At 40.4% G+C, this 27,627-nt stretch overlaps 2 protein-coding genes across 5 annotated transcripts in view; one reads left to right on the top strand and one right to left on the bottom strand.

The window, feature by feature from the left end:
• The window catches only part of FGD6 (FYVE, RhoGEF and PH domain containing 6), a 72,922-nt gene extending 67,677 nt beyond the window's left edge, over positions 1-5,245 (bottom strand). For both annotated transcript variants that reach the window (XR_009274747.1, XM_058804868.1), the window contains exon 1: positions 5,136-5,245. Coding sequence is in view for 1 of the 2 variants with exons in the window: in XM_058804868.1 (XP_058660851.1) it covers positions 5,136-5,148 (13 nt within the window). In the remaining variant the exon portion in view is untranslated. The remainder of the gene's footprint in view (positions 1-5,135) is intronic.
• Positions 5,246-5,575: 330 nt separating this feature from the next.
• Positions 5,576-27,627, top strand: part of VEZT (vezatin, adherens junctions transmembrane protein) — a 49,698-nt gene continuing 27,646 nt past the window's right edge. For 2 of the 3 annotated variants that reach the window (XM_058804837.1, XM_058804836.1), the window contains exons 1-3: positions 15,105-15,159; positions 20,212-20,346; positions 25,495-25,584. In XM_058804837.1, coding sequence (XP_058660820.1) covers positions 15,109-15,159; positions 20,212-20,346; positions 25,495-25,584 — 276 coding nt within the window. In that variant the 5' untranslated portion in view covers positions 15,105-15,108. Of the gene's footprint in view, positions 5,644-15,104; positions 15,160-20,211; positions 20,347-25,494; positions 25,585-27,627 lie in introns of those variants that run through there. The other variant, XM_058804838.1, reaches the window with a different exon arrangement.

Raw genomic sequence — 27,627 nt, 5'->3', positions numbered from 1 at the left:
ACCCATTCTCATCCTGCTGATCTCCTCTGTGACCAACACTTGTTATTGCCTGGCTGGTGACTGCTCCTGGTCTTCCTTTGATTTGTTTCAGAGGAGGATGAGAACATCCTGACACAACTTCTACTCTCAGTCTTTTGACCCTAAAGTGCTGCCCATTTCTGTTCTTCAGATGATAGAATTTGACAACTGAGGACCTCACTTAAAAACACTTGTGTGTCTTCTCCTATGCACTATCATGAGAATGAACAGAAAAGCCAATAAGATATTGCAATCTTAAGCATTATTAATACACAGCTTTAAATCCTTCTCAAATTTTTACCTCTTGTTCTTTTCCCTGCAATACATAGGAACAAGGAGAAACAATGATATGTGAAGGTGAACTGAGGCAAAAAATCAGACAGAACTACCCCATCTGCAATAAACCCTGCTGTTGCTAAAGGAGCGTATTTCCCAGGTAATCTTTATGCCAATACCTTTGAGATCATGTTAACAGCTTCCATATTTTGGAACAACAAAAGAGCAGGAACAAGTCATGTTGATTTGCATCTGTCCATGAAAAGGGGACAAATGGGTCTAGGCACTATCAAACTGACGTAACTTGATATTCCTTTCCTTACAATGCTTCATATGAACAGAGATTCTCCTTGTGGTATTCAGGATGCTCTATGGACTAACTCAAGTCACCTGGGCAGGATCCTGCAACCTACCCTAAAGCAATGCCCCTTCTGAACCACAAAACAAGAAAGTAAAGAAGAAAGTAAAACAAATATATCACTGCGGCATCAGATTTTGACAGCAGCTCAGCCTAAGCTTAAGAAAAGGGCACACAATCAAATTACTATGGGGTAAGCAAAGGTGTGAATTTAACAAATCAGCTACTTTATAGAAGCTGGTGATATGAATACTCTTATCTTACCACACAATATATATGGCAGTTTATTTCTTTGCTGTAACCTAGAAGGTTTATTCCTTATCTGCAACCTATAAGGTTACATATATTTCACACACTACTTGACAAATCTATTTCACACACACTAGGAAAAGAAAAGGGCTTCAAAGAGCTACCATGCAGCAGCTGGCCTAGAGCAAATATATGCACTGGCTTTCTTGTGGCACCTTGTTTGCATATGCACACTCAATTCTCAGATGCAGCAAATCACATCTGTAGGCTACATATGAAAATGATGCAATGCCCAGAAGGTATCTACCAAGAGCTCAATGGGCTGTTTTTTCTCACATGAAGAAAGAGCCTGCTCCAGCAGCCAATTTACTGTTCCTGAGACTATTTTGGGCACAAAACCCTACAACTCAGTCTGGAAACAAGAAAGCCAATCTTGCTTTTAAGGAACATGTAGGGAGAAAAAGAATTACTGCTATGCTTGGGATATGCTGAGAGATTATTGCACTGGCACTCAATACACTGCAGAAAGAAATACATAAATATTCTAAAAATCCTGTTCTCCAGCAGCATAAATTTTAAAGACTCAATGCAAGGCTTTTCAGGTCAATTACTCTGTTTTCAGTTACAAAAAGAAAGTTTCATTAGGTAAACACCTCAAAAAAGTATTGTGTGATCATTAATTTATTTCCTGCAAATGTTTATTTATTTTCTCATTATGGAGAGGCTCTGATTTTCTCAGGTGCCACAATGCTCAAAAGAAACAAAAAAAGGAATGAGTCATAACATCCCGGAAGATAACACATGTAGTTTTTAAAGTACAAGGGAAAACTGAGGTTTCCAAGCCACTAGTTTTAGAAAACATCCTAATTAAACTGCAGAAGGAAAACATCCATTTCAAAATCTTAGGTTGTTCACTGACTTATTGAAATAAAACAGGAAAGTTAGGATAACTTCAGAGCAAGGACAAGAGATGAATAAACAACCTTTTAAGATCACATGCAGAGACAGAGCTGAGTAACTCTAATGAGACTTGACACATTCGAGGGTTAAAGGGACATTAAACGCTGCAGGCCTCATTTTTTTTCAATCCTTGAAAGCAATGAAGTTTGATTGGAAAAGTCATGTTGATTTTGTTTATTCTGTTCCTGCTATGTTTTTTCCATTTGAACTACATTTCTGACATTAAAATACATTTTTCTCATTGTTGTTGTCAAATCCAATTTCAAGCCCAAGTTATACATTCTGCCCACATTAAATAAGCTCTATAGATTCACATATAAGGACTGTTTCTTCAGCAAGAAATAATAAATGTCAAACTCATAACTCTGAGCTTTTGTTTTTTCCTTTTAAAGGCAAAGCACATACTTGAAGCCAGCACAATACTTTCAGGCAGAAATGAGTAAATGGACATTCATTGGCATCATGGATGTAGTGTGCATATATATAAATATATCTTGTACAGTGCATGAGAAAGCAATGGCAGGAGTATAGGTGTAAGTGAAGATTGAAACTAACATATGGGTTGATCACTACAATGAGATAATCTTCACATTATATGGAAGTATTTTTTTAATGTGCTATAGTTCCTTGGCTACAACAATTCCAGACTTACATAGACATTTTAAAACATGTAAGCAACAGCTGTGGCAGAACTCGATCATGGAGTTATGTTAGTTCTGGACTGAGATGTAACTGAAACAATTCTGTAGAGGAAATAGAAAAGATACACAGCAAGACACTGAATATGCACTGCATCATTTAGAAAGGCAGAAGGTAAGCTGCAGCAAGGTTAAGGCTGGGTTATCAATCTCAGACCTTTTGGAACTTCTGTCTTTGGGGAGAAGCTGTGTTTGGGTTTTCTCCCCATACCATAGTCCCTCAAATAGCACAGTATCTCCCTTAGAGAAAGCCCTGCATATCAAGCATACACCTGCAAATGATACTTAAAAAAAAAATTAAAGCAATACAGATGATGGTGTACCATGTTGCTTTGTCCTAAAGATACATTAAAAGAAGACCCAAGAGAGGCACTTAGGTCCCTCAAGTCAAACTGAAGGAAAGATTTCTAGCATTTCAAGTTCCACCTGAAGCCTTCACGGACAACAACATTTTTACAGAAATGCTGTATTACCAACCAGTTGTCAGAAAACTGGCTGAGTAAGAACTGAATTCACAATTAAATAATTTCAATGTAGGAAATAGATTCTATAGATCACAAGACTGAAATTCAAATACAGGAGTTGTTAGGTTTTTATGTTTTTTATGAACAGTAGCTTTATAAAGAATGCCTGTATATTACAGGCACTAAGTTCTGAGAGGGATATTAAACCTTCAGAACTGTCTTCTGGAAGTCTCCAGCCTTTTCACACCCTGCCTAGGAACTCCTTAACTGAAATGTCAAAGGCTGTCATGATGCTGTCAGCAGGATCATGAATCTCTAATCTTGTTTCACCTGTTCCCCATGTATTTTATCTTCACATAATACATCACACACAAAATACTCTTCACCCCCTCTCAAATACCCCTCATCTTCCCTCTTTATGCCCCAATACTCTTTATGCCTTCGTCTTGAAAAACTTGCTAAAATTTAGATTTGTCATGAAACTGTCCCACTTTCTCATATTCCTCAGTATCCCTTTTTATCTTTTGCTTACTTTGTTCACCAGAACCCCTTTGTCCTCACCTTCCCCACAAATACCACCACAATGTACACTTAAAACCGATTTAGTCACACCATCTAAGATCTAAAAGTCATGAAATCACTGTTAAGTACTGAAAACTACCCAACTTTCTGAAACTTAGTACGTATCAAATTTTAACAGCCCAGCTCTTGAGCACCCCCTAACACTTATGTGCACAGCTGTTTAACTCTTAAAAGATCAGCATGAACTGCACAATCAGCAGCACTACTAAAAACGGGAACATACAATGCAGCTGGTTAAGCAGAGATAACCTGCTTTATTACATGCTTTTCAAAATCTAAACAAAATCACTTCTGTCAAACGTTTTAAAAATGGAAATGCTTTAAACGAAGCAGAAAGATGCATTAAATTGCTTTTCATTTTGCAGTTCTGATTAGCTGTGAGAGCTCAGACAACTTAATTAACGCTGGAGTCAGTAACAAGTTGACATACTTGAGAGGCAAACACTGAGAATTAGGTAGATATTTTTGCTTGATAACTGTGTATTGCTTTTTCTTTAGAACACCCACCACCACCCCAATCCTTACAGGAAGCACTTTGCTGCTTCCCGTTTAACCCTACAATTAGCTATGTTTCCATCCAATACATCATAATTTACACGACATGTTTTCAATGCAGAAAGGACTCCTGTTAGGCAGATAAGAAAGGCATCTACTAATCTAGCAGATGCCTGAACAAAAGCGCTAAGTTAGCACACCACCGTGCAAGCAAATATAAATAGGAGCAATTCCCTTAAACACGGGGTGCTCTTGTTCTGAACCAAGAATTTGCCTCGGAGCTCTTTTAGTCAGTAAATTGGCAGCGGTCAAGAAACGGGGGAGGAAAGGTAAGGAAAGCACTGAAGTAGGTCAGTTCCAAGCCGCAGCTGGAAAGGCCAGCAGCGAACGCTTTCCAGCACCCCCGCGGGGCTCCTGCGAGCAAGGTCCCGGCCAAGGCAGGTACATCCCAAGCAAAGCCGCAGCTGACAAACTCTCGCAGCTCCGCGGAGTCACACGGAGCGACAGCCGCACCCGCGCCGCTGGCTCTCCTGGCACAGCCCGGCCCCCAGCAGCTTTCCCCGGCCGTGAGCTCAGCCCGGGCGCAGGGACCCGCTCGGACACGGGGGCGGCGAGCGGAGAGCCCGGCTCAGCCCGGGCAGCCCCAGCCCCGGGCAGGACGCGCCCGCACGGCCCCGCGGCCAAACGTGCCGAGGGGTGCGGGGAGCCCGCAGCGGACCCCGGGGAGGGCTGTGCCCCGGGAAGGGCTGTGCCCCGGGAAGGGCTGTGCCCCGAGCCGGGTGCGCCCCTCACCGCTCCGACCGCTCCCCGCCCGCCTCCCGGCGCTGCCCCCGGAGCGAGCCGAGGGCGCAGCCGGGACAGGGAGCACACCGGCGGCTCCGGCTGCAGTCTGGCAGCAAGAGCCCCTCATGCCCGCGTCCCCGCCGCCGCGGGGCGAGCGAGGCGACGCTGTCCGGCCGCGGGGGCACGCGGACTCCCCGCCGGCCGCCGGCTGGGCGGAAACCGCCGCTTCCCAAAGTTTCCCCGGGCACTCACCGGCGGAGCTCATGGTGCTCCCCAGGCGCGGAGCCGCGCTTCCCCTCGTCCCTTACGCCACGGCCCCTCTGAGGGCCGAGGAGAAGGAGCCCATTGTTCCCCCGCGCCGCCACCCAGCCGGAGGAGCAGCCGGAGCAGGAGCAGCTCCCCCCGCCCGCCACCGCCGCATCCCACCCCGCGGCCGCGGCACACGGAGCACCCTCAGACGCCGCCCGCCGGCGCCCCCTACTGGCCGCCCCTGCCGGGCCTTGGCCCCGCCCCGCCCCCGTTGCCCCCTCCCCCGCCCCGCCCCTGCCCCGTCCGCCCCCCCACATGGCGCCCGAAAGCGGGCGCTCGCTATGCTTTCTGGGAGCTGTAGTTCTCCCCGGCTCCAGGCCGCGCCCGGCGGGCGGGGCGGGGCTAGGCGGCCGGCGGCACGGCGGACTCGGTTTCCCAGCGTGCCCGCAAGGAGGGGGTGGCATGGCGGGCAAGGATGACACCGGAGTTCGACGAAGAAGTGGTGTTTGAGGTGGGCGCGGGGCGACCCGGCGCGGGCTGGGCCCGGGTGCCTTCGCCCCTCGTTGCGCCGCGGCCCCCGGGGGCGGCGTGCACCAGGCGGGCCGGGGGGGCGCGGGGCGCCAGGCGGGCGCGGGGCCCGGCCCAGGGCAGCGCCCGCCGCGGGCGGGCAGCGTCGGGTGGGACCGGCGAGAGCGGCGGGTCGGGGCGGTGCTCGGCGTGTCCCGCGGCCCGGAGCAGCCCGGGGCCAGCGCCGCGCCCTGCGCGCAGGCCGAGGGCGGGACGGCTCGGCGGGGCCGGGCGATCCTTTGTGCGGCGGTGGCGCGCCGGCCGGCCCCGCTGTCGGACGGCCGCGGTGGGAGGTGTCGCGGGGCCCGGGGCGGCGGCGGGTCCCCGAGAGCCGCCCGTGAGCACCGCCGGACTGAACTGCGGGGTCAGCGCACAGCGAGCGAACAGCTAAAAATTTCTGCCTCAGTCGGGGTCACTCGCGTAAAAGGTGTTTCTGCACGCAACTGTGCAGCGAGCACTGGAACCGCTTTATCTGTGTGGTGTTTGTTATTACTGGCTTTGCATAAACCGTGTCTAGCTATAGCACGTCTTGTTAGAGCTACAATATGATCTTGGCCTTATTGAAATAATAGTGGCTAAATATATCAGCTGTTGCGGTTCGGTAACAAAATCCAGTCTGTTTGCAGCGGGTGAGTGTAATTGTATCTTAATGGAGGGCGCACCTGGTGTTGCAGGTGTACAAAGTGGTTATAAAGAAAAGCTGTTATAAAATTAGTAATTACTATAATAGCAATAAGGCTTCTCCTTCAACCAGGATGAAAAACACTCCTTACATAAGCAATTATTTTTTTCTCAGCTGTGTAAGCAGTATGTCTTTAGTCTTTGGTCCATGCCACAAAGTTTTGTGTTCATCCACAACCAACCTCGGATCCTAACAATAAGATTTATTATTTATGTTGCTGATACATTAATTTGCTTCCTTTCATACTATTAATCTGGGGTGAGAATTTATTTCACAAGTATAATGCCTGCCCTCTGCATTTCTATCTTCAGTAAAAGTGGTACTTGTTTTACAGTTTCACAGTTTTTCAGTTCAGGCAGCACCTACCATTTTGATTGAAAAATTTCTGCTGCATAGAGAGTAAAAGATCTCCTTGCATATACTCTTCATTATTATCCTTGTGTTTTGGGAAAGGACTTCCATCACTAATAAAGGCTGTGGGGTACATTTACTGTACCAAGAGTGTGTATCCATGCACACTTAGAGGTACACTGAATGACACAGTAACAGATCTGTCATATATCGTGGTACATCATAATAAAATCAGAAAAGCAACAGCAGGACAAGTACAGGCTGTTTGGGTTGGCTGATTGGCTGGACTACAAAACTGGGTGGGCTGCCAACTCATAAAAATGGGTACTGTGAAATGCACACCAAAATTATTTTCAGGAGTACTCAGCAGGGTTCATGCTATTCTAAAATGAAACCTCCACAGAGAATTATGAGCATACTTCACACATGAGCCAGAGATAGGAATTGGCAAGGAGCCAAAAAGTATTGGGGTAGTTAATGCTACAACATACTTGTATTTTTAATTTTTGTTTTCTTGAGTCTCAAACTCTCCCCCTTAATTATTTGCCATTTTTGGTAAGCAACTGCATTTTTTTTCTGCACCTCAGTAGGTCACTTCCCATGTTCTTCAGCAATCACTGTTGCAAGAAGCTTTTAGCCCTCAGTTGCTGTGAACAGCTGCTTTCTCTGTGCATTTGGAGCTCCCTTCAGCAAGATACCAATGAATGTTATAAGGGGTGGTGGTGTGCTAACAAATGTGTAATCAGGAAAGAAGTGTCTTTCGTGTGCCTCATACCCAAAAGGATGGAAGCAAATGAGATATACTTCATGTGTTCCAGGTTATTTTTGCATGTTTTTTTGGGTCATAGCTCTGTCCAGCTGGCCCTGAAGACATCAGTAACAGGTTGCCACATTAAAAATTTTGCAGCATCAAACAGATGATAGCCTGCTGATAAATATTTCTGAGCTTCCAAGGACCAATAATTTTTCTCACTATCCAAGTATCTTTTACATTAATTTATGTTTGAAGGCAAAGAAGCACAAACACCTCAATCCTGCTCTGGGAGAGTAGTGTTTTCCATCAAGTTCAAATGCCACTGCAGATCATCATGATCGAACAATAGTGAATGATGGGCAGTTACTCTGTCCACTAAATGCTGCCATATTCTATCCAATTTATAAATTAATTCCTGCAGCAGCCAGCAATTTTTATTCACTGACTCAATAGTCCCAGCACTTCAGTTCTTGCATTTGTTACAAGCAGTTTCTCTTCTAATTAAAACACTGCAAACACAGTGGGGAGGAGCAGAACTCAAGAAACACAGAGGTGCCCCTGATATGTTGGGCCTGGGCTTGTCTACCCAGCAGCACGACAAATTAAAAATTGTGGCAGTGTAGAGCAGATTGTATTAAACAATGGAGGAACAATAAATTATGTTCTTTATTAATATCTGCCTGAATTTTTTAAGGGAGATCATGAGATTACAAATTGATGTTAAGTTGCTTAAGATGAGTTTTTATACAAAACCTGGAAGACCACCATGCTGCAGTTACAGTGTATCTTAGAATCCTCTGCAAATTTTCAGCATTTTGTGTATTTGTATGAGACTGGAATTGTGTTAGGTTTTTTATTGTTGTGTAGACAATGTGATCTCCTTCTTGTTTTATTTTTTTTAATGTATAAATTAAAGAAGCTTCTCGTTCAAACTAGCTAAATTTCTTCATCATTATGCCAGTGGAGGGACTGTGTCAGGACTTCGATGATTTATAACTGCCACCTAATTTCTGACTGGAAATTTATCCATGGCCACTTCATACCTACTTGCACATCAGCTAATATTTTCCATTATCTTATATAGTTCTTATCTGTCTCTCGATTTACAGAATCACAGAAACATTTAGGTTGGAAAAGACCTCTGAGATCCAGTCCAACCTTTGACTGATCACCACCTTACCAGCTAGGACCATGGGCCAGTTTGTTTCTTGAACACCTCCATGGATAGTGACTCCACCACCTACCTGGGCAGTAGTGCTTAAGTCCTCTTTCTGTTAAGGAATTTCTCCTGGTGTCCAACCTGAACCTCCCCTGGTGCAGCCTGAGGCTGTGCCCTCTTGTCCTGGTGCTGGTTTCTGAGAGTGGAGTTTAATTCATATAATATGATAGGGTAACTGCTCATATGTGTCCTTGATTTTATCAACAGCTTCCACATAATTGGAGACCTTACACCTCTGTGTGAGATCTTGCTGTTGTCTGTTGTTAAATTGCATGCCATTATCAATACCCACTTAAGGCCTTCCTGTTCTTTTTCTATTATGTTTCAATCCTTTTCTGCATATATGATGCTCCTTGGTCTTATCAGAAAATGTCATTAGCAAGGTTTTTGATATAAGTTTTATTATGGCAAATATCAAAGCTTTTAAAAATGCAAAAGCTTTGACCAAAGACTCATTCCTCATGAACTCCATTAGTAACCTTCTGATCCAATGGCTTTCCATTCAGTGTAGACCACTGTTATCTCTGCCATCAACATACTTGGTTCCTTTCCCATCTTTTTTATCTAACTGATATGGCACAGTATCAAAAGTCCATAACCATACAGAATAGCATAAAAAGTTGACATAAACTTCCTGCATTTCCTTTATCTAAAAATTAGCTGTCTTATCGAAGAAAGATGTCAAGTGAGTTGGGTACAATCTACCTCTGGTGAACCAGTGTGGTATCTTCTTTGATGATCATTTGTTTACTTCTTTTGCAAGAAAGAATAATTATTCTCAGTAGCATGCTGGCTTTTGATCAAATTCATAGACCTGACATATTCTTGATTGCTTTTCTCCTTTTAAATATAGGCACTATGCTTGGAATTTTTTCTGCTTTTGAGTTTATAGATTATTAAAACTACTTTCTGCTGCATCTTTTATCTCCTGTGCCCATTCTTTCAGAACACTGGGATGAAGGTGATCCAAATATTGCATTTTCAGCTTCCAATTCCTGTTTTCAGCTGTGCAATTTGTCCTATATTTTAATGAGTGCAAGCTTGTTAGGTTTTTTTTTTTTTTGACCTTTGGACAGATTCAAGCTGTGCTCACAGAAGCACAGAATGCTTGAGATTGAAAGGGACCTCTGGAGAGCATCTGGTCTACCTTGCTCAAGTAGGGTCATGTAGAATCAGTAGCCCAGGACCATGGTCAGATGGGCATCTTCATGGATAGAGAAAGATCTCACAATCTCTCTGGGCAACCAGTGCCAACACTCAGTCACTCTCACACCAAAAAAAGTCTTGATGTTCAAAGGGAACCCCACGTGTTTCAGTTTGTGCCCATTGCCTGTAGTCCTGGTACTAGGCACCACTGAACAGTGCCCATTTCTCTCCTCTTTGCACTCTGTCTTCGGATGTGAGACCCACCCTGAGGTTTCTCCAGGCTCACCAGTCCCAGCTCCTTCCTCAGTTTCACCCAGACTACTCCTGAATTCCCAGAAAGGGATCCTTGCTGTGTCATAGCAGTTCTGGTAGAGGGGTTGTAGGTGACTTTATTTTCTGATTTAATTCTGTGTATTTAGAAGAAAGTTACTCAGGCTGCACAAATATATGATTTTGGCACGCACAATAACAAACTGACACCACCTTGGATTTTTAAGGGCTTTTGCATATGTAGTGTTTAAAATACAAGCCTTTATGTCAGAATTATGTACATGTACAATTGTGCAATACTGAATTTCATTAGCATAAAATCTCCATTTTTAAAATTTTTAATTAGGAAAGAAATATTCTCACTTGAGACATTGTTTTAATTCATTCGTGCATCTTGTGCCATTCCTACAACCAATTCTGCCCATATTATTTACTTAATATTGCTATTCATTAGCTATTTCAGTACTAGTAGAAATTGCATGTTAAAGAATAGCAGGCTGTGTGTCATGATGGTTGTATCACTGTGGAATCTAATGTTTTATTCTAGATCCAGAGGATCTTATCATTACTATAACTCCAGACTTTTAAATTTGGGGTTGTTTGGCCCAATAGAAGTCCCAGACTGAACAATACCTTATACATCACTACTTATTTAGGCATCAACCCAAGGTGCTTCCTGCATGTAACGTTCTGATCCACAGATTTCTGTAAGATTGGAAAGAGATGCTAGGGAGAAGCACCACCATTTCCCAGCATGATATACTGCATACAGAACAGCCTTTAGCTAATACATTGCCTACATGCCTACAATAGTAAAACATGTCTAAAATATGGTGTTTCTTAGAGTATTGGTACATCACTAAACGTTCAAGTCCTTATCTGAACCCTTGTAAACCATATGTTTAAAAGGTTGAGCTTTTATCAAAACACTCAGTCACGTGTTTTCACAATTTTTTTTTTCACTTAAATAAACTGTTCTAAAGTAATTTTGTTTAAAAAACAAAGAATCTAACCTCATAAACTGTTGTCATCTTATTGCAGGAGTTCCATACTGTTCTCTCCTTATTGCAAAAACTTCATACCTTCTTGGTGTTTTCTCACGGGGAGCTCCTCCAAGCACTAACTCTTCCCCACAAAGTAACAAACTGACTCAATTCCATTCTCAACCAACCAACCCACTCTTTTATAGCACTCTTCTTCTCATTGGTTACAGCTGTGGCCTGTTAAAGTCAGGCCTGTTCCTAATCTTTGATAATTGGCCCAGCTGCAACTCCTTAGGGGTAAGATTACTTTCTACACTATCTTTATTTTCTTATATTCTATCCCCCTACAAGAAACTTCTTGCTGTGATGAGACTTTTAAGTCATTTTCATTCAAAAAGCTGAAAACTTTAGGACTTGCAAAATAATGGGTTTTTTTGTCAAGCATCAGACTTATAATGCTGTATTCTAAAAAAATAACATCTCAAGCACACATTAGGAAAAAGAAGCCTCCTTCCTATCTCCCCCATAATCCTCACCATCATCTAAGAAATTTAGGATTACCTAAACCCAAGGCCTTCAAAGCTTCAAACAAGAGTTAAACCCTCTTAGTTCCTGCTAAGGTCCACAGGCCATTACCCTGCATCCCCTAAATGCAACTCAGGTGCTTCAATTAAGCTAGGACCTTCCAATTCACTAGGCAGATGGGCTTTGATCCCATGATACTATAGTTAACAGCTGTATGCCCTAACCAACAGGCCTCTGCCTGAGGCTCCGGTACGTAACTGTCGGAAATGTATCAGAAATGCATCTGAAAACCAGCATTCGCATACCTTCAACAGTACTGATAGTAATGCTCTGTTAGTAGGATTTTTCTCACTGAATATTGGGTGAACTAAAGATGTAGTACTCTTGTTTTTTACGTATGCATACAATAAAGCCAGTTCTAAATCCCCGGCTCTGTCAAAGTCACAGTTCACTTGTCATTCTAATGAGCTGGTTCTGGGACTCTCCTTTGTCTGCTTGGAAGTGTGGGCTGTTGGCAGAAGAAGTGTTTGGGCTTCACTCCTCTTTTGCAATTTATTCATATCCTCTTCTTTATGCAGGCACCTGGATTTGTGGGTGATGCTGCACATTGGCTCAGGAGACTGATGAGACAAACTAATCAGGCTAAGGAAAAAAAGCATCCTAGTTTTTTTTCCTATCAGATTGTTTCCTTGCTCCATCTCACTACTCAGCTGCATAAATTAGAACATCAGTGTTCTAAAGTGGTACTGCAGCTTTCAGCTGCACCCACGGGTAATGGTAGGTTCAATTGACCATGTGAATGCAGCCTGGGGAGATGGCTCTGCTGAGGATTGCAGTGTGCTGTACAGGCACTGGGGCTGGTGATGGATGGACTGTTTCACATATTTTGCTTCTCAGCGGTTTGCTCAGTTGAAGGGGAGGACAGTCTGTGCTCCTTTTCATCACATGACTGGGGGCAGGTTATACCACAGAGAAAATAAAGTGCAAGCTTAAAACTATGTGAAGAACAGTCTGGTTGTTGCAGAGGCCAAGTCAACTCATCAAGCATTTCTGGATATCAGAAGAAATAGATTAAAGTATTATATGGACCATAGAGTGTGTAAATCTATATTGCCATTACTATTTTTAACAGAAAATTTTAAGATGAATGTACACAATGATTCAGAGTAAATTTTGAGGTCTGTTTTTTAGTCCTCCTCAGTATTTGTTGCTCTGGAGTCATGTACAGAGGGTTAATGCTGCAGTACTCCTCTTACAACTTCAAGTCATGAATCAGCTTTCTTGAGACACTGGAATAGAAAGAATTGCTCAGTATAGTTTTCTTTTAATCTTCATAATGTGACTGCCTTTTTTTTCTTGATTGCCTTTCTCTTCAGTAAAGATGTTTTACTGTGTGGCGTTAGGAGTAAGAATTAACATGATCTGTGGTAGATAAGTTGATTATTTGAAGCTAATGTTTTAAAGAGATTTCAAAAATGTATCAGAAATATTTCACTAGTTTATCAGTTGGATGCATTAGTTTCAGTGAGTTTTGAATATAAATGAAGGAGTAAATCTGTGAGTTAGTGACTGGTATAAAGCAAAGCAGCCTTGCTGTATCATCAGCCTAGTCTGATGAGTGACTTCTCACCCAAAACTCCAGGTGCAGAGCCGGCTGGCTTCTTATCTTGTCCTTCAGGGAAAGTAATGTTTACCACTTTTACTTGCAGTTTTTCCAGTATTTTTCATCTCTGTTAGAAAGGACCTGCTCAGCTTTTCACCTGCATTTGCAGGTCCACTTTTGATGGGTAAACAGTGCAGAGCTCGCAGTGAATTTCAGTGCTTTGTCTAGTATGTAATGTTTTTTTCTAATGCTTTTCCACGATGGCAGTAATGTGCAGCCACCTGCTGTACAATGCAAAGGAAAGAGAATTACCATGTCAGAGATACAGTGATACAGAAATATACACAGGCTGTAAAACTTCCCAAACTCTTGAGGACATGAGTTCATGCAAAATAGGTACATACAATGGAATCCCAGAATATGCTGAGTTGGAAGGGACCCAACTGAGTCATCGAGCCCAACTCCAGGCCCCATGCGGGACACCCCAATAACCACATCACAGTCCTGAGAGTATTTTCCAACTGCTTCCTGAACTCAGACAGGTCTAATGCCATGGCCCCCTTCCTGAGGAGCCTGCTCCAGTACTCAGCCACCCCTAAGGTGAAAACTTCTCTCCTGATACCCAACCCAAACTTCCCCTGACCCAGCCCCATGCCACCCCCCCATGCCGAGTCCTGCCACTGGCCAAAATATTGTGCATCAAAAAATATCTGGGAACAGTAACAGATTAATGGCTTTAAAGTAGTTCTCAGAGCCTACTTGTAAAGCAGATGATATAGTAGGGCTGGAGAAGCCAAGGTCTGTGCTGCTGTGGCAGTGAAAGCAGAATAAGAAATCTAAATGACTCACTGGCTGCCTTGAAGTCATTGTCTAATAGCAGCCGTGTCAGCAGCGCCTGGCTCTTTGTCAGCCGGCACTCAGGAGAACAGGAGGAGGTGGTTACCAGCCAGGAGAATATGACCAAGGCTTTTAAACACCATTGCTTGGAAAGTCTTATTAATGGCTGAATATGAGATCAATGTGCAGTAATTCTTTCAAGCAGCATCTTTTTAAAAGCCTTTAGCAATCTGTCATCTTCGTCTCCCTCCTCCCAATTAGAAAGCCACATTAGTCAGGAGAAATCGCATGATCCTGGGAAGTTTCAAACTGCATCCACTGATGCTGGGAGGAAAATGCCTCTGTGCAGGGCCACAGGTGCAGTTACAGTGACAGCTTCTTCACATCCTCATCTTGGATCATCCTGGAGGGACAAGCAGAAAGAAACGGGGAGGTGGGCGACATTCTGTCAGGTGCCTGGGAGCAGTACCAAAGAGAAAAATGGAACACGCTCTTCCAGGAGACGAAGATCGCGCTGTCTGTGAGTGTTAGCTCAACTTTTTCACATCTCTTTGGAGAGAGGGGAAGATTTCAATACTGGTAATTTGTTCTGAGTTTAGCCACCTGTTCAGCATACCTTAGCCTTTGCTGTCATTCTGGTAGAAATGTTTAATCTTTTGGGGTTTTAAACTGATAATTCCTAATTGTAGTTGTTTTGGAGGAGGCTTAAGCTCCCACAGTGTTTTTGACATACTGGAAACCTCAGCTTTGAACAACATCTGTATTTTAAGAGGAGCTTTAAGCCTTTGTCCAATGTCATTAAATGCTACTTATAAGGTTAATCTGTTTAATTAGCTACTAAGTGGCAAATTGTGTTATAGTAAAGAACAGGGGTGAGGGAAGCCCCTGTCTTTATTGGAGAAATCCTGAGTCATTTACTTCATGATGCATCAGCAAAAATAATTGGGTGTGGCTTTGATTTTCAGCTGCTATTGTAACAAGGCTATAAAAGCTAACAGTGTCTTAGTCTCTGATATGTGCAGGCAAAGTTTTTCTCAAAATGCCTCAAATATTAAAGTGTGGTATCTGTGCTTGCAAGGCTGTAATAGATGTAAGTATTTCAGTATTTATCTATCAAAAGCAACTGTTTTCTGAGGCTAGGGAATTTTCTATTAATACAGTGTTTCCATCACATAGTAATAGGCAATGTTACGTCTGATTATATTTTAGTGTTTGCCTTGATTTTGAATTTTTTAAAATTTTTACTGTCTTATAATTGCAGACACAATTGCAGTCTTCAGTTTAGATGATGTTTTTTCCTAACCGAGGTCAGTGCTCTTAAAATAAGCATTGGGGAAGTGTTAAAGACCCACAGTAATTTAGTGGACTGTTCTTTAATCCTGCAAAATATATCCTGGGTTTAGAAATGAGTCTCAACCACTTTCAGCAATGAAAAAAGGAGAATTGTAATTAAACATATGTTTGTGAGTGAAATAACGTTTAGCACTATGGATGTAAAATAAATATGCTCATGGAGTTGTGAATGAAGAGGAAAGGATTTTCTTTCTTGATTTTGTTAATGGAAGCTTAGATAAACCTATACTGTACTGTAAATGGTTACAATTGAATGACTTTGAAGTATTACTGTATACTGAGTTAGAAAAGTCATAAAAAGATAAGTGTTTTTTTTGTTGGTGTCTGCTGAGTCCATAGAAAACTCTGATTCTTCAAACTTTCAGAAACTATGTTCCTACTCAGTACATCAGCTGTTTCTGACTATCTTGCTTCACTTGTTAACAAGTTTTTTCATATATAATCTGTATAAAGTACATCAAAGAAGAATGGGTTTTAGTCTTCTGTCTGTTCTGGAACTGTTTCATTTCCAGCACTCATTTTGGACAATTAACATAATTTTAAAAAATGCACCGGCCCCAAATGTAATCCCTGTCTCCTGTGTCTCAGAAAGTGACTTATAAGAAGCAGCAGCAACTTGGAGGAAACTTTAGGAATAAATACAGCATATTGCTGAAAAACCTTGTTTTGGTATCAATTACTTTAGATAAGGTACCAAATTGATACCAATTGATAGGAAATATTTAGATAATATTTCCTATCAGTAACTGATAGTATGATGGTAACATAATAATAAGCTAATTATTTTTTTAAATTTCCTCTTTACTTTTTACATTATTAATTACCATGTCATTCTGCCAGAGACAACTAGAAATAAACAAACAAACCTGACTGTCAAACAGGAGTAATACTAATGATTCTACTTATTATCTAAGTTGAGAGTGGGTAAAAGTAAAAATTCAAAAGTACATGGAATCGATTCCTCTAGAATAATATGCTGTATTAATAGGAAGATGGGATTTTGTATTTAAAATTCCCTCTTTGTGCCATCCACTAAAACAAACTTGCTGTCCCTTTACCTTACATTCTAATGTAAAAGCTTTTTCACAGATCTAATTTTTTTTATTATTACCACCTATTACTGCTTGCAAGGATAAACTTTCTGGTATATCCTGAATTTCTTGAAATAAAAGTGTAGCATTTATATCACATGCAGAAATGTAGAAGGTGTTGTGGGTTTTTGGGTTTTTTTTTCCTTTTTAATGTTGGACTGTTGTAAAAACAAATGTATGAATTCTGGGCAAAAAAAGTTGGGAGGAAACAAGGCAGAGGCCTCCTATTTTCCCCAACCAAGAAGTGTATTTTTTTGCATACTGTCATGATATTTGCAGGTGAAAGCAGCTGAGCTGACAGTGCTGATGAACAACAGCATGAGTTGAAACCAAGGAACTTCTCTCACATTTAGAAGTGCATGTTCAAGAATATGTGCAGGTCTGCAATCTTTTTTATGGGAAAGAAGGCTTTTAGGAGTGAGAGGTTTGGGTAAGGATCTAAGCTAAAAGCTTAGAGCTATAATTTGTGATACATTAGACACATTATGAGATTTAATTATTGCTTTTAGAGCTTTGTGAGGACAAAACATGCTTTGTAAGCATTAAGTGTAGTACTTCTGTCTTTTATGCTGAAACACAGTATACAAAATAGTAAGTTTTAATGGTATCACATTGCAATTGTGTAGTAGCATAATTAATAATTTTCTGATTCCTTGATAATATTGGAAATTTTGTATGATTGTCCACACATAAAATCTACCCTTTGACTTTTAAAAATTGCTTTAATGGATTTTCTAGCCATTACTTACATGTCATGGGAGATATTATCTCTAGATTGGTGGAGACATCCTCCGTTTTTTCCTCTTTGATTATAGGCAACCATGAGTTATACAGACCACACAGCTTTGCAAGTGACAGGCCAGTAGGAAATGAAATACAATAAATAAATAAATAGTGTGGGTTTGTGTTAGCATAGACTAATGTATGTATGCCATCTGTAGTATTTGTAATAGGAGTGTAATCTTCAGATTTTTCTAAATAAAATGTGAGGCTGCCTGTGCTACACAAGAGACCTCATTCTTAATGGATGATTTTTGTGATTAGTTGTTAAGATTCCTAATAATCTAATTTCAGAAGGGCCCCAGCCCAGTTCTTATTAATTGCTTTCTTTGTCCACATCTTGCATGTTTCTAATGGATTCAGAAACAAGGAACGATGGTGGTTTTACTTACATAAGGAATTTTAGTCACAGCATAGCTCTTGGTCATTGAAGTTTATAAAAATACAGGATTCTTCCAATAGGCAAGTAAGTTCTGCTAATAATATTTCAGAGCCAAAGAAATCTGTTAGAGGAAGATTTTGTAGCCTGAATACTTTCTGAGAAACTGAAAGAGAAGACCCAACTGAAAGATAAAACCCATTATCTAATTAAAGGAATAGCATTTACATTAAATTTTAATTAATTTTTATTTCCTAAGCTAATAGTCAGAAAACTAATTTCCAGATCTGAACAGGGTTAAAAATGTGTAAATTTACCCATTACAAGACCATGTAAAAGCCTTCTAAGAGTTAGTCAGAGGGGATTTATGTAAAACTAGTAAGGTGCCCATATTCTACCTTAATTACAAGAACAAATAAAATTATTCTTCCTAGCTAGGGGCTGAAATCTGAAATTTCATTAATGTTTGGAGAGATGGTGTATTTTTTACTGTTTCTGTAGAGTAGAAAATCTACTAATTACAGTTAGATGGAAGGTTGTGATGTAGCTAGGCAACCAGAAGAATCGGGCATTCTTACATCTATGCCATATTGCACTTACTAGTGATAGCTTTCCAAATTTTAGATAATTCATTTTCAGTGGATAATCTCTGTCTGTCTCTACCTCTCATTCTGCCTTCCTTCATCCGTTTTTGTTAGGAAATGCAACTCATCTAAACAGCAATAGCTCAGTTTTCTTGATCAACTTTTAAAAATTATCTCATCATGGACCCCAAAGAAAGGTGCACCCTGAGATAATAGAAAAACTCCTTGTTATTTTTGGGTTGTTTTGCCAGCTGTCTGTATGCTGGTGAGTGCCAATAAAGAGCAGTCATGTGTCATATAATGGCAGGAGCCTAGATATGATTTCCTTGAAGTTCCTGGAGCAAGCCTTACAACTATGATTTTTGAAGAAAAATTTCTCTGTTTACCCACTACTTTGTCTGTGTCTTCACCTAAATGGGGAAAATTCCATGCTACCCTAAAATTCTTGTGTGGAGCTGTTCAGGTTGTTCCAAGTGTGTTGGCAGTGCACAGTCTGGCTCTGTATGAAAGCCATTTTAAGACAATGTTTTGCATATTTGTGCATATTCTCAGTTTTGTCCTGAAGTTATTAAGTGAATTTCACTGGGTCTTAAGTAGGACAAGTATTCTAGCCTATTAAATTTTCTCCTCCATTTTAATTAGGGAATTCTGGTAAAATAGCATGTTCTACTTAGAGAGAAACAGCTGGTCCAGAACAGCACAGTTTAATTAGAGTTGGATGCATTTTGAAAAAGTACTCAACCATGGAAGAGGGCTACTTGGAGAAAACATAGGATTGTGTCATCCATCACACTGGGAATTTCTCAGAAGGAAATGAGTCATTAACCTATCCTAGTGTTTTGCACAATCATGGTTATTATTGTGAGTGAGTGTGATTGTCTGTACCTGTGAGTTAGTATGAATATTTAAGTTTCATGTAATGACTGGATGCTGAATCTGTTGTGAGTAACTGAAACAGAGTAAACACAAGTGTGATTTTGCATGCCTTAAATAGATAAGAGGGATTAAAATAGCACTCTGGTGATAGGGTTAAGAAAATTCCTGAAGGTAAAAATTTATTCAGCTGGTATGCATGATGGCTTCCAAGTTTTATTTCATGGCAAGCAGTCATTTGAGATTTGGCTGTGTTGGTACATAGTCAGAGTTAGGTGGGCCCCTTCACAACTTGCACCAGCAAGTTAATAATAGTCAGCGTAACAATTAGTGGTAGGTGTTCTGTAGGTGGTTATTTCTGCAGGCCTCCACAACTGTGCATCATTTACTGTAAGGTTTTTACTTTCTGTATACAATATTTTGGTTGATAGTATGTTAAATTAGGATGTTGGTGTTCTTTCTATGCAGTTGGCTAGTGTTTGCATACTCTCGTTAATAAAGATTTCCAGAGCTCAGAACTAATCTCTGTCTAACTGGGCTGTATCAGACAAATTGCTGAGAGTTTATCTTAAAAATGAAGTCACTTTACGTGTCCTGAGTAGAACTGAAGTTATCCTAGGTATTGTTTTCATCAAATGTGCCCTACATACTGCCATATATGTAGTTGTAAACTGAAAAATAAGAGTTAATTAAATCTAGATACCTGCTGCAGATACCAGGAAGATATTTCACAGATCTATATAGATAAATATCTGATCATTCTAAATATCACTGTTCTCTGGTGATCAGAATTTTGTACTTTTTCCGTTTTATTAAGGACTGTAAATCATTCATTTTGCTGCAGTTTTAAAAAGTTGAGTTGCTTTTTGTTTGTATGCTGTGGGATTTTTGTTTTAAGCCAGAATACCAGTACCATCTTTGGAGAAAGCAGAAGCCTTTTTCTAATTTTTTTTTCCATTTCTCAATCCATTCATTGCTCACTGTGTGGTTGCTGAATTCACAGTGGTGTTTTGTGGGAAACACAGAATGATTTTTAACGCTGTTTTTATTTCTCCTTTTTCTTTTTATAACTGCCTTTTCAGAATTCCCCACTGTACCAATATCTGCAGGATTTGGGACACACAGATTTTGAAGTATGTTCCTCAGTGTCACAGAAGGCAGAGCAATGTGCAGCAGCAGAAAGCCAAAGGGAGCAGACTGTGCGTGCTGCCCAGAAGGTGAGCAGTTTCCTGTTGCTGAGTATTTATCTTCTCACAAGAGAACTGCATTGCTTCACAAATAGGAGAAATCAGAACAGAGAGAAATCACTTCCTCTATTTAAAAATACAAAGGCAAAAACCCCCAGACAATGAACCTCAGCCCTTTATCATATCTGGAAGTTGTGGTTAATCAGTATAGTTTGGAGTGTTTCTTTGCACTCACATAAGCTAGGGAAGCAAGAAGCTTTGATAAATAATTTTTGAGTGTTAAAAATTATCTTATGTAGTGGATCTTTATTATGTTAGCTTAGCATGATGTTCTGGGAATAGAACCTGTAATTTTCTAGAACAGAATATTTATAGTTTCCAGCACTTCCCAGGCATTCAGTTGCTAAGTATAGCTTTGTCTGTGACACAACATATTAAGAAAGAGGATTTCTGGGAAGTAGAAATGCAGTAACCAATTTGAATGAGATAGTTGATGTGGATAGCTATTGCATTTCTAATAATGATTGCTTCTATCACTGGTCACAAAGCAAAGCTGAATTTAAATTGGGATTTAGCTCACCATTTTCTTTATTTTGAGCTACCTTTAAAAGTATTCATGGAAATATTAGGTCTACCACTTTTGCTTTTCAAAGTTGTCAGCTGGCACTCACCATAACCCTCAAGAAATCACCTGAAAATATGTTTTCTCTTTAAAGTTAATGGCTGGTTTGTGGTATGTTTACACTGAAGGTACCTATTCTGCCTTAGTGTAGGAAGATTTTGATTAAGTGTTCATTTGTTTGTTTATTTATTAAATATTTACATTTCTTCAATTTTAAAAATAGGATGACATTTCATTGGTTGATACTCTGTTGGTTACTATAAAGTAATGCATGGACTGTCAGCTACATTATTTTGCATAGTTACTTTTGTGGCAGTCAGCAAATCAGTATGATATTGTGTTTGTGTATATAATTTCCACTGAATTTTATACAAAAGTGCTGTGGGGTTAAGAACCTCAAAAGTATTAAGATATACTGCTTTTAAAAACCACAGGTATTCTGTTTTTTTCCCCTCCCTTCCCCTCAAGCATTTTACAACTAATTTTATTGTGTTGGCAGCAATTCTTCCAGTATTGTGTCACATGTAGAAGTAATTTTTCATGGTTTGCCTTGCAACTTGAAGGGAGTGGGTGTGTGAAAATGGGCTGTCCATTTCTTATAAACACTGGGTGATGTTCACATTGTCTCATCTCTGTCTAGACAAGGATACATAGTAGAAATGAGGAAGAAACCTGTATGTAATTTTTAGTGATCAATTGTCAGAGATTCTTCCTGCTACAATTCCAGTACCAGTTGGGAAGAGTTAACACTTCTCTTTTGTAACCTGATGTCAGAAAGTCTGTTTTTGTCATTTGATTTCCATGTCCCATTTTGGTAGGGTGTCTCAACTGGAAAGAAATGAGGGAGAGGCAGCTGGCCACACATTTAGAAAAGTAGACTGCATTTAAGAGGATCTGAGGCTTTGTTGCAATGTTTTTATGACATACAGACAAATAATTTGCATTCCAATCCAGTAATTTCCTCAGTTTTACATGAGACTGTTACCATTTCCCTTCTCTTGGCCTTCACTGGCCTAGTCTACTGAAAGGATAAAATGTGTGGAAAATAAATGGTTTCTGACTTCTGAAAATGTACCTACCCACAGTCCCAATATAAAATGATCTTCCTTGAGGCTTGATGTAACTATGATTACAGGGAGCAGATGCTGTTCCACACTGAGTGATTCCCAGTATGTATATATCACTTTCCTTCTGTTCTGAAAAGCAAGTTTCCAAATGCCTTAAACACTTTATTAAAATAAGAATGTAAAAGCTGAAGTCTTGCCTTGTCTTTGAGTTGTTTCCTCCTCTTTTGTTCAGTCAAGTGGGAACCCTGTGCAGCTGAAAAGCAGGTGACATGCAGCAAGAATCTGGCACAGCAAAGGTCTGCTCTGGGATCTTCAGAGACTGACAAAACAGTCTGAGGAGAAGAAGAGGTTCCTAGTTAGTGATACAAATATTTCTCTTGTGTCTTGCTGTCCTGCCAAGCAAAGTGTGTGGTTCAGCTCTAAGGAAACGCAGAGGCACCAGTTGAATTTGAAGCAAATCTTAAATACTTCTCAGGACATGTAGTTTTGGTGGTGTTTTTTTGGCCTTTTTTTTTTTTTTTAATTGGAATATGGTCTAAATAAACTGTGAATTAAAAAGCTGTAAAGGTGTTTTAAGGTTGTGTTCTAGAGGCTGATGAAATGCCAAGCTCCCATCTGAGGGATTATGGATGTGTGATTTAGCATAGTAATTGTAGGTGCAGTGTTCCTGGCTGTGCCAGTCTCTGGAGAAAGTTACAGCTGTAGTCCTGGTCTCATGATCTCAAAAGCACTGCTAGTAAGAGGTCCTAGACTTGTTTTCTGGAATTAAATCTCATTTGGGTAATTCTGCTTAATCTTTGCAGAATTTATCACTTCCCATTTACATCTTTCCTTTCTCAGCCATTTTCCTAGACTGCTGTGCATATCTGAATGTTTAATTGATTATACTGTCATACCTTGTCCCACCTTAGATATGATGATATTTTTCCATTAGAACAGAGCTGGTGCTGGAGGCAGCTTCTGAGAATTGTGTTGGGGCTAGCTGTGAGTAGCTGTGCAGGTGACCTGATGTGGGATGGCAGAGGGACCAGTCCTTTGCATTTGTCCCACCCACTTAATGCAAGGTATTCAGTGTGTAGCATTAGCTTCTTCTGAAGAATCTCTCTACAAAAGAGAAATAGTCCTTAGAATTATTTTTTAGATTCAAATTAATTTACCTAAAATGTGCATGTACTATGCTAATATTTTTTAAATGTTAGGAGTTATACATCTTTGTTATTTAGTTTACAGAGAGTTTGACTGAGTGTTGTTCTAAAGCTGTAAGAATACTCTGGAAGCCCTGGCAACATGACCTGACTTGTGTGTTGGTGAAAGTAGTTTTACTTGTCAGTAACACTCCCAATGGGAATGCAGACTGTGAGACACTATTCCAGGATGTGAATAATTCAGTGTGTTGCTGTACTGTATTGGGTCACAGCCCAAGACAGTGGGTTGTCTTGTTTTGTATTTTCAAGCACTGACTTGCCTGTTGAGTGTTTATGCAAGCTCAGATCTTTATTTTTAAACTAAACCATGGAGAATAAACTAAAAGATTGCTTATGTAGCACGCTAGGGGTTTTTTCAGTTAACTCCACAGTCTAGTTTAGTTAGGTGGTAGGAGTGTAAAACTATCCTTGGTGTAGCTTTAAGTGTTCATGATAAAAATCCAAAGACTTACAAAGGCTAAGCAGTTGAAAATTATAGAATCCAAGAGGCATATTCTTAAATTAAATGGATTACTCTTTCCATACCCTGCTTTCAATGTACAGGGAAAAGTACTTTTCACTGAAATACCTGTCTGAAATTCAAATGCAAAGCAAGACCTTTGTTAATTTAATTTCAATTTTCAACAAATTGTAATCAGAAAATTTTACTTCCTTTTGCACTGCTCTGCAAGAAACTTGAAGGATGATCTTGTGCTGCAGTTAGTGACATTCTTCTGACTTATGTAATTGCCCTTGAGCAACATCAAAATACAATCACTTGGATTTATTCCACAGTCTTAAGTGTGAATTGCTGGGATAGCTCCTCCTGCTAAGCCACAATGATGTCAGTGTTTCGGGAAGAGCTGTCATTATGAGATCCCTGTTATTGGTTTGCCTCTTCACTGACCTAAAAACACTTCCTTGTGGCATAGATCTCAAACTCGAACTGTACACAGAAAGATGAGATATTTGTTAAGAAAAGCTTGAGTTAGCTTACTTAAATGGGCACCAAAATAAGTTATTTCAAAAACTGTTGAAGCACAAGGGCTTTAGGGTGATGGTTCCTTATGTTAAGGCTGTTTTGCCCTGCCTTGCTGCACCAGAGTGGTCACACTGCCTTTCAGAAGGCTGCCAGGCTGATCACAAAACTCTGAGCTCCTCTTGCTTGAGTTTGTTCTTCTATTTCCCACTTGTAGTGGAGGGGAAAACCGAGAAAAATACAAACAAGAGGGGAACAAAAAATGGAAAAAAACCCAAACGAGGGAGAAACAGAAGCTGTCACCTTTTATACATTGAGGTATTAGAATCTGTATGGGTTGGGTTTTTTTATTATTTTGAAATAGTATGCCACAAAATGTAGGCATTTCACAAATAATTTTTTTAACATACATTTTACCTGATTGTATTACATGCCAGCAGTCTGAAGACTTGAGACAGGGCCTCAGAATTCATGAAATACATATATAACTAAATATTTTGAAAAATACTTCCTGTCAGTTCAGTCTGAGGAAAGTAGATAGAATGGTGTGTCAAAAGCTGTGCTTTTTTCTTCATTGAATGGCTGCAGACTTAAGCAAAACCATGCATCCATTCAGTTATAATCTGTCATGCATCTTGTTTTAGGAAGATACATGTGTAGGATGTGTTATGAATGAGAGGGAGTCTCTCTGTTAGTGGCATCTTAAGTTACCTTTATAGCTCAGACAAAAGTGTGGATTTAGGTTGTGTGGAAAGCAACACAAAGTACCTGGTGGTGCACACTGGTGTGGACAGGGAGTTTTTGGGGCATTTCCTCCTCTTACCATCACTCTTCCTGTCTCTGTTTACAGCTCCTCTGGAGTTCTGCTCAGGCTGCAGTGGGCTGCTGAGGAGAGGTTGTCCCTGTTCTGGTCTTTCACTTCTCTTCAGCCTACCAGTCATTTAGCCTTTGGGTTTTTATCCCCCAGGAGAGAGAAAGTCTTTCCTATCAATGCAGTAGCTGCCAACTTGAGATCAATGTAATCTTAGCTGTAGTTATTTTTAACAGAACAGCATAACAATCCATTATGCTCCAAATAGGTGGGGTTACTGAAGGTTTTATTTTATTCTCCTGTTCACAAGCATACTGACAGGAAGCAGATGTTCTCTTAGTGTACTCTGAAGTTAGGCCAGACACAGTAAGTGAAACTTCCTTACAGGTACTTGGGTCTGAATTAGCAAGAAAATCAAATGCAGAAGTAAAGGATTTGTCTGCTGTTATTTATTTAACTTTGGCTTTGGTTTTTGATTTGTTTTTTTTAATTGGAATAATTTCTGTTCCTTTCAGCAAGGCATCCTGTCAAAACTAGTTGAGTTTTTTAGAAGCTGGTTTCCTTTTCCACAGTATAAGAAAAATGATGACATACTTCACCGACTGGTAAGTGATCACTTTTTTTATTTTTCCATTTCCTTTCCTAATCCACAGGTCTTCCTCTCCTCTGTATCTCATCCTCTGAACATCATCTTTGGTCTGTATTGTTGGTTTTGGCTCTAAGAATATTACTTATTGTTTGGATGATACTAATTCTGGTTTTCAGTTACTGTGCCAAATTGGGCACAGAAGGACAGGAACAGTATCAGTAGCTGGGTTAAAGATGTTCAAAATGTGGAAGATAATAAAATATTTGAGAAATTTAAGAAATTATTGAAAGCTGAAATGAGTTTAATTGCAGTGTAGGTTGCCTTTGGGGGAAGGCAGTGGGGAGACACTGACTGAGAAAGTCCTCATGTTGTAGCCTAGTGCCTCACAGAGACCACCTGAGACAGAAAGTTCTAGAGCTTCAACTGTGTATTGCTTCACCTTCTGTTTCAGCTTGTTAGCTCAGGCACAGCCCCACCACAGTGCAGCTCTACTGCCCCAGGACCCATCCTGGCTTCTTTGTTCCTACACTGCTCTCTACAGGGCTTCTGCCTTTGGGAAAGGCAAAGCAAACTTTGTTTGCTCTTTCTCTGCAGCACCACTTTCCAGTCTGGGCTTGTCTCAGATCTGCTTTAACTTGTACCCAGCTCCTTCATGCTCCTAGTATGGCTTGCAAATGTCACTTCAGACTGTTCCAGAATCTAGAATTTTGGTTTATTTTTTTCTACCATGATGTAGGGATAATGGTTTCAAATGGAGCTTCAAAAGAAAACACTGAGCAACATGAGATGTTAGAATTTTCCATTTCTCACAGTTCTGCTGTATCTCAGTTCACCATTATCTCAGGAGGACATAATTTCCTCTGAAAAATTAGTGATCTTTGATTAACTTTTTTTCTTCCTCCCTCTTCCCCTATGAATCAAGGGTATTAACAGCAATTTTTAGCCTTACTTTCTTAAGATGGAGGCATAACTGAAGAACATGGAAAACATGTTTGTCCTACTGCACACTCCAGCAGAGTACTGAAATGACACAGGATGCATTGGAGGAGGGCAGAGTTTCCTCTTGCACACAGTCCTGAGACAAATGTTTTCCATTAAAATTAGAATGAAAGTTATCTGAGGTGACATCTGTGCATGGAATTAAATTTCTCAACTAGCTATCTTATGGTTTCATAAAGAATCTCATTCTGTCAGTGACAGAATGAAACAGATTTTGTACTGTGAAATGTCACATTTATGTTAAAAGTTTCTATTAGAGACTCTTCAGAAATACTCTCTTTTCTCTCCTGTACTTGGCTAGATTCAGGGATGCACATGTTCAGTGTTTGTTGGGTTTTGTTATGACATTCTTAACTTGAAGTAATTATGGTTTGGTGCAGTATGCAAATAAAAATTTCAGGGGGCTACTCTGATGGTATTTGTCTTCATGAGCTCCATACTTGTCTTCAAGAGCTATAGTTGGGGCAAAAGTAGCAAATGCTAATGGCTTAAAATTCTCAACCATGTAACTCCCTAAAGCTTGCCTGAGGTTTAGCAGGTGGGAGGTCTTCAGAGCCCCATGCTGTTTCATGTTTGGATGGAGGTCCCTTGGGAAAGGTACAAAATCCTGCAGGAGGGTACTCCACTGCCTTGGCTTGAGGCTTTGATCCAGTGCTGACGCTGTTGTTATTAAGTGTCCACAAGTGACATTTGTTGACTAATTAGCAGTATCTCTCTTTCTCTCTATAAGTTTTGTTTGTTTGTTTGTTAATGATATAAATGATGTCATGACATTTTTTAAAAAAGTAATTTTCTGGTTTTTTAATTGGCATATTCTGTGGTGTGTTTCCAGTTATTGTTACAATCTGGGTGAGATCACAAAGTCAGTGTGATGCATCCTGCAAGCCTGAACTGTTAGGTAGTGTGTGAGCTTTAAAGGTTAAACAAGTTTAATAAAAAAGTAGCTACTTGTGCTATATCTGAAACATTTCCCTGCTCTGGGAACAGATTGTTGTCAGTAAAGTGTAGGGTGTGTGGGTGTTTTTCTTGTTCTGCTGACTTAATTTAAAGAATTTGCATA

The sequence above is a fragment of the Ammospiza caudacuta genome, chromosome 5, assembly GCF_027887145.1.
Source record: "Ammospiza caudacuta isolate bAmmCau1 chromosome 5, bAmmCau1.pri, whole genome shotgun sequence".
Taxonomy (NCBI): Eukaryota; Metazoa; Chordata; class Aves; order Passeriformes; family Passerellidae; genus Ammospiza; species Ammospiza caudacuta.
The sequence above is the reverse complement of the archived record's forward strand: the minus strand, read 5'-3'. Positions and strand labels throughout refer to the sequence as shown.